Below are 15,461 nucleotides of genomic sequence, written 5' to 3' on the forward strand. Positions count from 1 at the left end.
CAACAATTCAGTGATTTTATTTTTTAAGAGTACTCTAAACTTGACCATTTTGCTTGTATTTGTGAGTAAATGTATACGCTTATATAGGTACTTTTTATATATTCAAGGAAAGTTTTCCATACAAGCTACCAAATCCAAACGTCACATCAGTGTTCAAGGCAGGAAGTGCTTAAGCCTCGAAAAAGACTTTAACTCTCTTGAAAACGATAATATGTAAAGTTTGGGAGGTTACAGATACTGAAAATGAACCATTGTTATATTTATAATGCACTTAATTTCTGGCTCTTCTGCAACAAGACACAAGTGTCGTTTGTTGAGTGTAAAATAAAGGGGCGCATGACTGTGAAATTAAGGAACACACAAGTTGTCCCAGGCGAGTTTGTTTCTGTCTTATGGAAAACATTATTGCTTCTCATGCTGTTGTGTGTATGAGTGTGTTAGTTGGTACATTTTAGTATTTGTTGTTGCTTAGTGGTCAGTTTGGTAGTTGCCTTTGAATTTCATTTTGTAACCATTGCGCACATGCCCTCATGTTTGTTCAGGGCTCTGTACACGTTTGTCCGTTTACTCAAGTAATTACTTAGATGACTACTTTTACTTTTATGGTAATTATTATTTTAAAGTAGCAGTAAATGTGCATGATTGCTGACAGTTGCTGAAGCAACTGCACATCAGAGTAATATTCATCTGATGAGTACAACAGTGTATTTGCTAGCTTCATGCATCATTGGGTTTATAGCCACAGTGCAAACATACCAGCCAAAATTGAGCACTACTGATCTGTGTAATGTAATTTAAGACACTGTACTTATCGAGGCGTGTCTTCAGTCCACCCAAGGGGCGTGTGTTCCCAGGCACAAACATCTGGTTCACTCCTCAGCTTCAAAATATCTCTCTGACACACACACACACACACACACACACACACACATATATAAACATAGACCTAGTTATAGATATAGTACAAAGTCTGAATAACTTGGAGAGAAATTTGGACTGTGCCTCTATATTAAAACAGGACGAAATGAGCAGTTGATGTCCATGTGGCATTTAAAGGGGGTTCAGAAAATTCTCATTTAATATGTAGCACTGTAATAAACCAGAATCCTTGTTTTTGTGCAGTAGGTTTACCCTTATGTGCGTTATTGCACATCTTTTTTAATGTCATAGTCACAGGTACAAACATCTGCAGCAGATATTATACGTTCTTTAATGTTTTCTTTCTCATAGATTTGCAGCAACAGCCTCTGTTGAAAAAACATACCACAACAAAACTCCTCCAAGGTGAGCACACCCTTTCTTTTTCTCTTTGTTCATGCCTCTGTGTCAGTTTCTGTCTGTCTTTATATAGAACTTGCATATGAATTCACTCCAAGCATGCCAATTCATTTGTTCATTTTCTCCTAGCAATTGTATTTCTTTCTGTGAAACTCAGTTTGAATAATTTGTGTAGAACATTCGCAAAATGCCATTGATGTCTCTCCACCACCATGATTCAATTTCAGGTTTGATTTCCATCAAAACCCGTAACATCTGTGCTGTCAATCGGCTTCAGTTCCCTCCAAATAAATTAGATTTTAAGCAGAGTAATTCAGTTTTCTCCTCCCAGATGAAGAGTATTGTGCAGTACAGCAGGACCACTGGCTGTCAGAGTGTTCCATGTATTTACTGTATGAATTGGCTTGTGGCTGGGATCAGAGTTGCTGCATGTTTTTGGCATATTAACTCATCTAAGAACAGCTCTATAGGTTGTTATCTGCTTTAAATGCACTTACACAGTTGTATAGTCTGAGTATTGTTTTGAATGTTATACTTCCAGATCTGCCTCTTTAAGTGATTTATATTTTATAACAAAAAGGTCTTCTTTACATTTAATGTTTACTGATGCTTTTTTCTCTCTCTTCAGCCATGATGTCAGTCTGCGTGCCCTCCCCATGTAACTCCTCCCCTTCTGTGGATGTGGCCAATCACAATGGACCCTCTGCGACTCCGCCCACTTCCCTTAGTCTACTCTCCTCCCACAACCAGCTGCTTAGCGGCGATGTCGTCAAACAGGGCCAGGCCACGCCCCCAAAGTGTCGTAAGAAGTATGCACTGACAAGCATTCAGAGCGCTATGGGCCTGAGTGATGGCCCCGCCCCACCTGCTTCATCATCATCCACCTCCTCCTTCACAGCTTCTGCAGCCAACCTGAAACTGGCGAAAAACGGAGCCAACCAGATGCGCAAAGCAGCCGAACTGCACGACCAAAACAAAAACACGACCAATGAGGACGAGGTTGGAAACACAACAGCAGACTCTGAGCTTATTGTAGACCACGAGCTGCATGCTGACCTGGATTTAAGCATTGACAGCCGAACAGAGCTTGACCACACTCAAACTGATGACTCTGACAGTATTAGCGAGCTAGCTAAAGAGGACACAAGCGACTTTGTTAACGACGATGATGCTATTGAGGAGGATCAAGTTCAGGACTCCAACACAAACCCGTTTGAGGAGGATTCTGACGATCTGCTCATTCTGTCAGAAAAAACGGAGCTCACCCTCGACAGGAAGTCGCCGCAGTTCCGAAAGGCCAAGAGCCTCCTGGAGTCGCATGTTGATGACCTGACACTGGATGAGCCAAGTGCGGAGGATGATGATATCACTGAACCGCTGTTGAAAGAGCAGAAGAACCCCAGTCCTCCGTCACCAAGGAAACAGCGCAGCCCTGAAGACACGCCCCTGCTCTCCGTCGGGTCCTCCTCTGCCTCCTCCTCCCCTGAGACGAAGAAAGACAGGCCTCGGACGGGTGCCAAGACGGACCGTGCTTTGAACCGCATTCAGAACCTTCCACACAGTGACGAAGAGTCCAGCTGGACTACTCTGTCCCAAGACAGCGCATCACTGGGCTCGCCAGAGGAGAACGGTCAGTGCTTAGATTCTGTTGGTGTGATGGTGGTTTTCCTTTTGACTGGAATTTGGTGGTTACTTCAGTCGGTGATAGGGTTGCACAATACATGGTTTGTTAAGTGTTATTGTGATATGCAGAAAGCTGCAACACACAGTTGAGCCCTGTAATCAATCACAGTGTTTTTTCTGTGTGCTGTAAGCATCCTCACCAGTCACAGCTCCAGATGAGTGTTTCTTTTGCCATTTTGATGAATCAAGTTCATGTAATGCAACAGAAGAAAGTGATCTTGGTCAAAAAATGCAAGCCAGTTTTTCACCACCATATTATAAATTTGCCAATATGTTTTTAATGTGAATTACAAGTGACTGTTTTCAGCCCACCTCCCTTAATCACTGTTATTATGTCTGTCAATAGTTCAACTAAGGCCGTCTAGTAGAAGCCAGACCACTTCTGCTAACAGATGAAAAAGTTCAGTACCGCAAAAGAAAATTTACAACCCTGTTTCCAAAAAAATTCGGACACTCTGCAAAATATAAATAAAAACAGAATGCAATGATGTGCCTATATTTAATTACAAATTCCTTTGTTCCTTAAGTATAGGGTTTAAACGATTTGCACATCATTGTGCTCTGTTTTTATTTACATTTTGCAGAGTGTCCCAACTTTTTTGGGAAAAAAAAGAATTGAAAGCATTATTTATTCTTATTCGAAAATAAACTGGCTTAACAAGATGGTTCAGTGTAGACATATAAATATTGGACATTTATTTATCTTTACACTTAATGTCTTATCACAAATCTAAGCACTGCACAGTCCTGTTTAGTCTGTTATCGAATGCTCTTCAGCCATGTTAAGCTGAAGGTAACTAGTTAGCTAACTGATTTTAACATTCTTCAGTGTGATTTATCCTTATTCTTAATACTGAATAAGCCATTCACGTCTGTTGTGTAGATCTGAAGAGTTTTTAATTTTAGGAGGGGGGGTCTCCTGCCCACAGACAATTCTGAGGAAGAATCCCTCCACTCTCCGAAACACAGCACAGCAACAGATCACAGTCATGAGTTGGCCATCCCACAGACATAGTATTTATTTTTTAGATGCCAGTCAGAACTAAGATAACGTTACTGAAAAGTGAAAAGAGAGCCATGTTTTGTGAACAAAAGTCATGTTTTGTATTGATTTTTCCTCAAAAGCTTTTGAATAATGAGTGAAGAAAGTTTAATGTGTAAATTATCATTGCTGCGACTAAGACAATGATTTTGTGTTCAGTTCGTATCTGAAACTGATGTAGAACATGTTGATTTTTGTAGACTTTCATAATGAGAGCTGAGTTACCATCTACAGATTACACTCCAAGTGGCGATCATTGGGGTCCAAGCATGTCATTACATTTTATGGTGGACAGAGTTTTTAGAATGGCCTCTATTTATATTAGATGTTGGGTCTCAAAAGGAGATGTCTGACTGCCATCGCTGTTCTTACCGCAGATTTCGGTGGAGTTTTTCTTTCACTTGGCAGAGGAAGCAGCACTTAGAGACAATTGTGACTGGCTGCAAGGCGTGTCCATCATAATTTTGCCAACGGTCAATTAATAGTAGTAATCACAATATGTAGCAGTATGATCACAATGTGGGTTTTTTGACCAGCTGTAGTTGGTGTGTACAGAACTTTTATTCTTGGATGAACTGTGAGAACTAAAGCACAGCAGGTGGTGTGCATGTGTGTATGTCTTTCCTTACCCTGTGATAGTTTAACTTGTGTCAGATGGTGTGAACCTGAGCATGGTTTACCTCTGTACCTAAGTGTATTTGCCTGGTACTTAGTGAGCTGTTTGGGTTTCACCTTGACCAAAGTATGTGATGTTATAAGATACTCCAGCTTGTGTGAAGATGTATGGTTTTGTCTTTGGATGAACCAGGAGGGCTGTGGCAGTCCAGTTGTTTGCTTAGGCTGACGGATCTCACACCTGCGCTTATCTACAGCCCTGAGTTTACCATTTCTCAGTCTGTATCACCCCACCGCCCCCCTCCCCCCCCCACCGCCCCCCACTCACAAAGAATCTCAGACTGAGAGTGACTGATCTAGGAGCAGGCTTTCGCTGTTTAGCATTTTTTTTCAGTATCACAGCTTTTCTACAGAACTGCCATGTTTTACACAGTTTTTGTTAGATCATCAACAGCTCCAGGTTGTTCCTGGAGACAGAGTTGGAAAAATCATGAACACACAAGTTTTACTGCAAATTATTCCTTCCAGAAAAAAAACTTTTTTCTTTATCTAGTGAAGTTTACACGTCATATATCTCACACCAGTCTTTTTTCAACACTCAAAAAAACACTCAATTCAACACTCAAAAAAATTCTCCTTACTTTTACATATTTATCAAATGCTTATATTTATGAAGTAGACAATCATTCACAACAGTCTTTCCTCTTACATATTTAACAAGTGCTTTTATCCAGAGCACTTTACTGTGGCAGGCAAATCAAATATTAGAAGTCTTATTGGTATGTTAGTTTAGTTTCCCCGTGCTCACAGGTACAGAGCAGATGTGTTATTCAGTGCGCTCCACTGACTCTGCAGAAGCCTTGATCTCACCAGAAATAAGCTATCATGTGCATTAAGACAGAACTGCCAACACTGCTGTTATTTTATATAAATATAAAAATATTATATAATAATAGTATAATAATAGAATATAGATACTTGGGTTATTCTCACAAACATGACAAATATTTCTTTCTTTGAAATACAGCATAAAAAACAGTGATGTTTGGTTTAATAATTAAAAAAAACTTACTGATTTTAATGATTTTAAATTGCTTTTAGCTACATTTTCCAATTTAGGTGAACAATTTCTTATTACCAAAACACAGTAAGCTTTGAGGGAATATCCATAATCTTTTGTGTGCAACCTTTCTTTTTACAAGCTGTATATTCTTGTGAGAAGTATGTCAAAGCTAATATAGTATATATATGCTAGTATATATACACAAGTTAGTACAGATACAGATTGCAAAATACAGTGTTTTGCAATTTTAGCTCATTACTGCAACACATTGACAGCTGTTGAGGTTTTTGATTTTACCTGTTTACAAGGAAATCATTGAAGTTAAGAAATTCAATTGTTGAAAAGAAATAATACAACATTTTTTGGAATCAAAAAAGTGAAACTGATAAATATTGGTAATGAGAAACACATATGGAGACACACTGCAATAATGAGAAATAGGAATAAAAAATAGAAAGACAAAAATGAGCTCCACAAACGTTTTGCGGTGCCATATAGAGCTCCAGTTGAGCTGCTGAATTGTACGAGTGTTGTTTATCTGGGTGATGCTTATGACAATCAAGTATTTATGGACATGTTTTGAGGCACTTTTGCAAGAATGACCTATTTGGGCTTCCTGTATACTTTCTTTATCTAGCCATACTATTTTCAAATCCCAAATTATAAACCCACAGTATAAACTGTACAGATTTTTTTCTCCTAGCCCTAGTCTGGGGCGTGGATATAAATAAACCCTTCGATGCACGCAAAGTAGAATCCTCGTGTTTCCATTATTTAGTCCAGCACCTCTTTATTGAACCTCTTAGACTGCAGGAGTATTATTTAGTTGTTAATCTTAAAGCTTGTTTTTCAGTAACTCATGGATTATTTAGAAATTATTATACAGGTTATGTAGCTACAACACTGAGGTACAGATGGGTGGGCCCACATATGGGACTTCTGCAATTTAAGGGATTTTAACCCACCTAGTACTCATGTTCTTAGTGTCTCCTTTTGAGTCTTGGTTACACTCAGTGTTTGTTTCTCATACTCTTACAGAGTTTTACATTTTGAGATTTGGTTCATCTCAGTGCTTCTTCCTCATGTTCTTAGAGAGTTTTTACCGTAACAAAGGAGAATCCTTGTAAAAGTGTATCAGTAGAGACAGCACGATACCAGTTCTTCATTTCTGATACCAATACTGATATTGAAACTTCGAGTATTGGCCAATACTGATATTCTTCTTAAAAAGTACTAAGCTTTAAAATGAGCTGTTTTTAAATGAAGCACTTCACTTAAAATGTGCATCTAAAGTAGACTATCATACTCAAACTACTCAATCACTCTGCAACCCCGCAGGAAGAACTACACAGTTAACATCACACAATGTAAACCTTTATATTTTCAGGCTAGATTTGTTACAGGATTGAATCAGATTCATTATTTTTCCCTCTAATATCCCACCTAGCATTTTCTGCTGATGTTGGCCTGATATCTGGTATCACATCGGTGTCATGTGTCATTTAAATGTTATGCACTCCAGAGTGGATTCAGTGCTACATTTAAACACTCTTCAATAAGTAAACTTTGCTGTTTGCCAATGTTTGACTGGTATCACTTGCAGCTGCCAGAGGATTTGTGGGTTTCGGGGTGAGCGCCAGGCTGTGGCAGACCAGGTATGGACTCACAGGTGTGTGTCAGGTTGAGAACAGGTGTGAACAGCCCTCACACACAGATGTTAGTCAGTCTTGACAGTGTAGAGAAGTACATCTGGCTGTCTCTCTCTCTCTTAGTCTTGATTTCTGTCTTCCTCTCCCTCTTCTCTCTCTTTCTCTGTCTTTCGTGGTCACATGTCTCTGCACTGGGTGATACTGCAGGGAAGATGATCTTGAGGTTGCCGGGGCGACCAAATGTTCAGAAGGGAGGGGAGGGGTTTGTGTTTCCGGCTCAGCCAATCACACGCCCAGACCAGACAGGAAGCGGCTGTCTGTCTTCCTGCTTGATTTAGAGAGAGAATAAACAACAAACAAGTACAGAGCAGAGACCGACACTTCCCCTCCCTCCCTCTCTCGCTCTCTCTCTCCCTCTCTGTTGCTGTCTTTCCCCTTTTTCAGCCTCCCTCAGTCTACCTTTCCTCTTTCTCTCTCTCCACTCTCTCTCTCTTCGCTCTTTTTCTCTCCACTCTCTCCTCTCTCTCTCTTTTCTCTCTCTCTGCTCTCTCTCTCTCTCTCTCTCTCTCTGATCTTCATGCGGTCTGCTGGTTTTGATGCTGTTCAGTTATTCAGTCATGATGCTGGGTAAAGACTACATGTTGGCTATTGTCATAGTGAATTACGAGGGTAGGTACTGTGTGTGTGTGAGTGTGTGTATAAGAGCGTAGATGATGCTAAGCTTGTGCAGATAGCATCGTCTGTCTTTATGCATGCACAAGGAGTCAGCCAGAGGTGAGGAGAGAGGAGGGGATGAAAAGAGGGAGGACGACAAATGGGTGTCATAAATGTGTGAGCAGAATGCAGAAACTTTGAGCTTCATGTGTGTTCATGATCGTTAGCGTGGTGTGTGTGTGCGGTTTACAGCTGTGGAATAGCTCCCTGATCCCCTCCCCCTCTGGCTCGCGCTTCATAGACTGCAGAGAGAGAGAGAGGGAGAGAGAGATGAAGAAGAAAGGAAAACAGAAAATGGGACGTATGGTGGTGTTTTTCCGCATGCTAAAATATCAAGATCTCTCTATTTTTGTCTGGCTTTCTCTCTGCCTCTCTCTCGATTCAGTGATGGGGCGACAGCTCCGTCTGAGTCAGACTCTAAATCACAGGTCAGCCTGACTCTGTGTGTGTGTTGTTCTCATGTTGTCTTTGAATGTGCTTAATGTGTGAAGGTCATGTTCTCTCTGCGACGTGTGGCCATCAGAATGATGCGTGAGAAAGCAACTATGGTGACCCAGTTATGCACCGGGGACTACAAATCCCATGATGCATCTTATCCCAGCTCACTCCCAGACATACCAGACATATCCCATACTGCACTTGTTCTTTATATTTTACCAGACACTACTGAGATCACAAATAATTGACCTCTATATGATCCACCCACGAATACATAGTGTTGTTGTCGAGACTGTTAGAGGCAAGTCAAGACCAAGACTTGGCAGTAGTCAGGTCCGAGAGCAAGACCAGGAGTGGACGTGACCAAGTCAACACTAAGACCAGATAACTACACACACACAAAAAGAAATTAGTTTGCTATTCATTTATAAATGATAGATATTATTATATTAAAAACATTAGCCTATCAACCAGTCTTAGTCCAATCCTGCATTCCAACTATTTAAAACTTTCTGTATTTGTTTAATACTTCAATATTAAAAAATTAACCGAAACAAAAAAGTTACAAGTCTTCCTCACTCCAAAGCTGAGGCAAGACCTGAGGAAAAAAATAACGTTGACACAGAGTCTGAGACTATTATGATCTCCACATTGGGATCCCATTCAACATAATGAGAAATTGTAGCGAGCAACAGTTTTTGTGAAATTGCCCAAATTTAGAATGTGTTATTAATTTCAAATTATGTTGATTTTGTATGGTGATAATGCATATTTTAAATTCTCCTATTGGTCCCTCTTACAATAAGAAAGCAGACAGACCACCTATGTGTTCATTTTTTATTTTTTAGCCTATTTAAAAAAAATATATATCACTTGATTACTAATATAATCAACAGTGACGTTTCTTCTACAACAATAAAAAGTTCAGCAGATTGCATTTTAAACTGTCAACTCTGAACTCCAATCTAAAGTCATTAGATTGAATGGCAGTGCTCTGCATAGCTTGTCCAATTTTACAGCAGTAGATACGAAAGATACAGTTTGATATTTGAACAATTTCTCATTGGAAATGGAATCATTCTACAAAAAACAAACCATCCTTTGATGTCTTCCCAGCATAAACCACTTGGATGTTCAAAGTCTAAAAGATAAATCAGAATCATCAGGATATATTTTATTAATTCATGTTCTGAGGTCTAAGTTTTGTGCTTATTTTACCAGTTTATGGTTTTTGGCCGACTTATGTTTGTTTATAAGAACTGTTAACTCTCTCTGATACTGATGATGCAGCACTTTGGACTGGGTTAAGCAGACGTTAATTGAGTTATGTGTTCATTTTCTGTTGTGTTTTAGGGAACTCACTGTTTGCTCATTTTCACCTTCTGCTACAGAATCATGTTGTTACAGAAACCAAAATATTAATTGATAACTTTTGAGATCTGTTTGCTCGTAGCTTCAGTGCTGTTTCCATTATTTAGTCCAGCACCTGTTTATTGAACCTCTTAGACTGCAGGAGCATTATTTAGTTGTTAATCTTAAAGCTTATTATTCAGTAACTCATGAATTATTTAGAAATTATTATACAAGTTATGTAGCTACAACACTGAGGGACAGATGGGTGGGCCCACATATGGGTCTCTTGCAGTTTAAGGGATTTTAACCCACCTAGTACTGAGTTGATACTTGGTTCTTCTCAGTAGTTCTTCCTCATGTTCTTAGTTTCTCCTTTTGAAACTTGGTTACACTCAGTGTTTTTTCCTCATACTCTTACAGAGTTTTACATTTTGAGATTTGGTTCATCTCATTGCTTCTTCCTCATGTTCTTAGAGTTTTTACCGTAATGGTCTCCCTTGAAATTTTCGTTAGGGGTCTGGACCCAGATTTCTGTAAAGCTGCTTTGGGACAATGCTGTAAAAAGATAAAATTGTAAAATAAAAATGGATTAAACTTAACAAATAGATCTGATCTGACCTTACATGATGGAACGTAATAAAGACAATGCAATAAATATATTTATTTCACTTGGTTAAATAAGAATGGTGAATAAAATTCCTCTGCTCCTGGATACATGGACCCTCTCAGACATGTTAGTGTTTTTAGTCATTCATATGCTCCTGCCAGGAAACACATCCTCCCTGAGCTTGTCAAGACTAGAGACATTCCTCTTTAGTGTGCGTATCTGATCAAACTGCAGAAGTTTATGTGGTGAGCATAGTGTGTGTGTCATTGTGGTTCGTTAGTAGAGTAGTGCTCATTGTGTGAGTAATACATTTACTAACAAATGAAATCCCTTTGAGAATCCTCAGCTGCTCGTGGGAAGACTGACATGAAGCATATGCATGCTGAGCATGTGAGTGTATAACAGCCACACATTTGCTGATATTTGTGGAAGCCAAATGTTTAAGGCTGACCTTGGCTTTTTAAACCCCTTAAACTCAAACAGAGCCAAATGTGGGCCCACATTTACAGTGTACATTGTCAACGTTCTGCATATTACATGCGATATTACATGGTCACCATGAGTTGTTACACTCCTACGTACTGGATTATTCATCTATCCATGCTCCACCATCCTAAACTTTCATACTTTTCATACAGACACAAATAAACATTTGAACTCAATAACAAACTGAATGATATTTTTGCCATGTTATTCAATATGGCAACAGATTATAAAAGAACATACTACAAAAGAATGTATTTGTGGGCGGAGCATGGATAGGCCAGTTTACAACAGTTACTGAATAATAAGTCTTAAAGTCAACTAGGCCTAGACGATGTCTACAAGTAATAATTACAACATGTACCATTCTAGAGAATCTATTGCTCTCAGTCAGAGTGAATCATAACATATTTTCCTCCTGTGCTGTAGTATGTTTGTGTGCGTAATGCAGTATCAGAGAGTCTCTGCACTAATTGAGCATTTCTCTTGATGTTAGGGGAGGCGAAATATTAATAATTAATAATAATAATTAATAATTAATAATATTGGTTAATATTATTCTCCCTGCCCACTGGTGCACAATGTTGTAAACAAAAAACAGATGTTGATAGAGGATTAAAACAGACTTTGATAGAGGGTTAAGAGCAAAACAATTTTGATTTCTGGGTGACTTTAAAGTTAACACCTTAATAATAAGCATTCAGTTTAAGGTTTCAACCACATGAACCCAACAAATCTGATACTGGGCCCAGAAAAATGAAAGAAAATCACTTTCTATCCCTAGATAAAATGTGCACAAGGCACCCTTTCTTTTTGGATTCACCATGTTTTGTTTAGTTTTTTTTCTCCAGAGCAAGCAGACTCAATCAGAGTGCAGTTCAGATTTGCATATGCTTATTATTGTTTTGTTCAATCAGAAAAACAATAAAGTGTGACTGATGTGTGGCTTACTCATGTACTACCTAAAAATCTCTGAATTTTCAGCCTTGTTAGAGCATATTGTTTACATACACAAATGAACACAACATCATTTAGAAATCACATTATAAACAGCAAAAAGTAGATAGAACTGCATAAATAGCCAGGTTTTTGCATTAGCTTTAAAGGGTTAAAGCAGATATTGGAACCCATTTCAGCTGGTTTCTGACTGTGTGTGTGTATGTTTGCAGATATCTGGGGGGAGCAGTCGTTCCAGACAGATCCTGATCTGCCCCCAGGATGGAAGATGATGACGGACATGGCTGGCATTTATTACTGGCACATTCCCACAGGCACCACACAGTGGGAGAGACCAGGGCCGTGCCACCCTGCACCAACCGGCCCTAATCACGACACACGCAAGCACTCGCTGGGCTCTCTCTCCCCCTCACCCACTCCTGACCATGAGGTCAGACTTTAACACATACATATTGTACACTAGCCATTGTGATTCTGAAGACACCTTGCCATTTTTCTTGCTGTTCAGAAAAAAATTGTTAACATAAAACAGCTACTCGTGAATACTCAATAATATAAGTATATATATGTTTGGGCTTTATGTTGACCAAAGTGTCTATTCTCTATTCTTATCTTACTGATAATGTTTACAGAAGCATGTTGGATGTTAATGTCTGAGGAATCAAAGGTCATGGCCATTCAGCATAGGTTTTTTGGACTTTTTTGGAGATTTCTCCAGATTCTCTGAATCTTTTAATAATGTTGTGGAGTGTAGATGGTGAAATTCCTAAATTCCTTACAATTTGTGTTAAGAAACGTTCTTAAACTGTTGGACTGTTTGCTCACATAGTGGCAACGGAGCCTTTTGTGAATGCTTCTTTATATCCAATCATGATAGCATCACCCATTACCTATTCACTAGTTTACCTGTGAAAAGTTTCAAAACGGATGTTTCGGTAATTCCACAACATCCCAGTCTTACCTTGCCCCTGTCTCAGTTTTTTGGAATGTTTTCCAGGCATCAAATTTGATATGGTAAAATATTAAATATCGCTTTCTGTTTTTATTTCATTTTACCTACTGTCCCACCTTGAAATTGGGATTGTATTTTTGAATCATTGTTGCCTGGTTATTCACATCACAATGGGTGATATGTTTACAAGACGCCAGTAAAAATGTAGCACTGCACTTCCTCACTTTCATAACAACATACATATTACATTCATAGTACACTGTAAAAAAATTAAAAGGTCAGGTCAACTTGAAATTATAAGTCATGCTGCCTTTATAAATAAGAATATGTTCTTAAAAATTAATAAAAGTCATTGTAATACGCATCTTAAGTTAGCTCAGCAAACAGCTTAAATTCTATTTGACTAAAATTTCTAGTTGACCAAACATTTAAAAGGATCTTGTACTATTTTGCAACATTTAACAGGACTTTGTACTATTTTGCAAATATATCATGTTTTGTTTTTTACGTTATTACATGGTGCATGACAAGAAATTTCATTTTTGTAAAAGGAAATGTTCTTGTTTTTCTTAATTTATATAATTTATGTTATTTATTATTACTAATTCTTTGCAGTGTTTATTAATACTACATAAATTTCACATCATGCTGTGTGTCGGTATATTTTGTATTGTGGGATGATCCCAACAGTGTAAGAGTATGCACTGTCTTTTTCTCACATTAAACTAGATACATTTGCCATTTCGTTTTTGTAGCTTTACTCAGTTTTCTCTCTCTTCCTTTGTCTTGTTCCAGGGGTCTCATGCTGAGGTGTTTTTTGGAGCATCCTGTCGTTCTGGAAGCACCACGTCGGACAGCTCAACGGATCCTGTCCCTCTCGCCCCCTCGTCCTGTCTGGACCCAGCACCTCTCCTCTCCTCTAACTCCTCCTCTTCCTCCGAGGCCAACGTTCCTTCCTGTGGATTCGTCAATAGCTGCTATTTTGTGAGTCCATCCTTACACACATACACAGTTACATACTGTATCCCCTTCACATTGCATTACCTCCCGGATCTTTGCAGTCCGCTTTCAGACAGTACTTCCTACTGAAAATCTACCAAGCTCACAGTCTGTCTTCTCAATGCCATTAGAACATTAGGAGAGGATAGCAACTTTGTGTGATGGAGTCATTATAGAATAACCCATAAATCTACAGTGTGTAATCATGAAGATAATCTCATTCGAGAATCCAGTCCTGCAGCCTAAGCGCTCATTTTTTAAACCTCTATTCTAAAAGATATGTTGATGCTGATTTACCAGGTTAATCTCACCAGACAAAAAAGTTTCATCAGTCTTTTGCATCATTTCTTTAATACGTGGTTACAAGTCCTCATGTTTTTTTCACCTCAACCTGTTACATTTGAAGGTTTATGTACTAAAACCAATTATAATTCCTTTTTATATGACCACTTTCCAACTTCAGTTTTTTTCCGTAGCGTTTAAGAGGCTGTTTTTGTTACTTTGCCTTTAAGACTGAAATATGTAAATGACTTCTGTTCTAATAAGGGCTGCCCTGTATTATACCTTTTTCAAAAAGTATTATAGGCTGACACTCCTGAAACTGGGTGGAAATGAATGTATGTAAACATGTTGGTTTTCAAGACTTAACCAAACAGTGAATTCAGTCTGAAATAGGACTGTCTTGAGACTGTGATCTTTACCAGGTAGTGTTTTCATTAAGGCAACTGATGGGTAAACCAAGTGTTAGAGAAGAAATGAAGCATGCAATTAATTTTTCGTCTGGGGATCATATGCTCATTATTGTTAATGACTTCTGGTGACAAAGAAAAAGACTGTTGCTAATGTTCATATTTTACTTCTTATTAAAATATGCAGACATTAGGCAATTAGTATTAGCATTAGTACAACAAAGTACAACATGCACGTCTACATGTCTAAAAGTATCCATATACACTTTATAATTAGCAAATTCAGCTACTTTCAAGTGTACTCAGTGCTAATATAATCTCCATAGGAAAGCCTTGCCAATAGATTGGCACTCTTAAACAGCTGTACATAAGCCTAAAGTCACCATGACCAATGCCATGCGTCAGCTAGACGGGTGTAAAGCCCATCAGCACTCAATCAGTACTTGACCTCACTCATGCTCGTGTCTGAATGCAATCAAATCCTCACAGCAATGTTCCAACATCTAGTGTAAAGTCGTCTCAGAAGAGTAGAGGCTGTTACTGCAGTAAAGGGGGGGCACTAATTCTCTATTAATACTCCCTATTGATTTTTGAAGAAATGTTGGATGAACAGGTGTCTACAAACTGAGACACGCAGTGCACATTTGTGAACTAGCCTAATAAACATTCTTTATAATACTAAATGAACAGAAATCAGGAACGACAGTTGTAGTTGAAAATACCATTGTTTGAAGTCTAATGTGAACCAGTACATTATTTGAGTCAATGTCAGGTCTGCAAGTTAAGGGCTTTGTTGACATATTCCCTCCTTTGATTAAATTAATGAGAAACTGTTTGTGTCTAGCCTCGATCCTCATCGCTGCAGATCCTGCCAGAGAAAGACAGACACACTGAAACACACCATCGAGAGGAGGACAAGGTAATGTCTCTCTCACTTTC

General features: G+C 38.7%; 1 protein-coding gene across 9 annotated transcripts in view; it reads left to right on the forward strand.

Annotated features, from left to right (window-relative positions):
• Nucleotides 1-15,461, forward strand: part of apbb2b (amyloid beta (A4) precursor protein-binding, family B, member 2b) — a 65,109-nt gene that overhangs the window by 25,422 nt on the left and 24,226 nt on the right. For 7 of the 9 annotated variants that reach the window (XM_036582915.1, XM_036582914.1, XM_036582917.1 and 4 more), the window contains 5 exons: nt 1,231-1,284; nt 1,907-2,908; nt 12,095-12,312; nt 13,630-13,818; nt 15,367-15,441. In XM_036582915.1, the coding sequence (XP_036438808.1) occupies nt 1,909-2,908; nt 12,095-12,312; nt 13,630-13,818; nt 15,367-15,441 (1,482 nt within the window). In that variant the 5' untranslated portion in view covers nt 1,231-1,284; nt 1,907-1,908. Of the gene's footprint in view, nt 1-1,230; nt 1,285-1,906; nt 2,909-7,889; nt 8,000-12,094; nt 12,313-13,629; nt 13,819-15,366; nt 15,442-15,461 lie in introns of those variants that run through there. The other 2 variants (XM_036582921.1, XM_036582924.1) reach the window with 2 other exon arrangements.

Source organism: Colossoma macropomum, unplaced genomic scaffold (genome assembly GCF_904425465.1).
Source record: "Colossoma macropomum unplaced genomic scaffold, Colossoma_macropomum, whole genome shotgun sequence".
Classification (NCBI taxonomy): domain Eukaryota; kingdom Metazoa; phylum Chordata; class Actinopteri; order Characiformes; family Serrasalmidae; genus Colossoma; species Colossoma macropomum.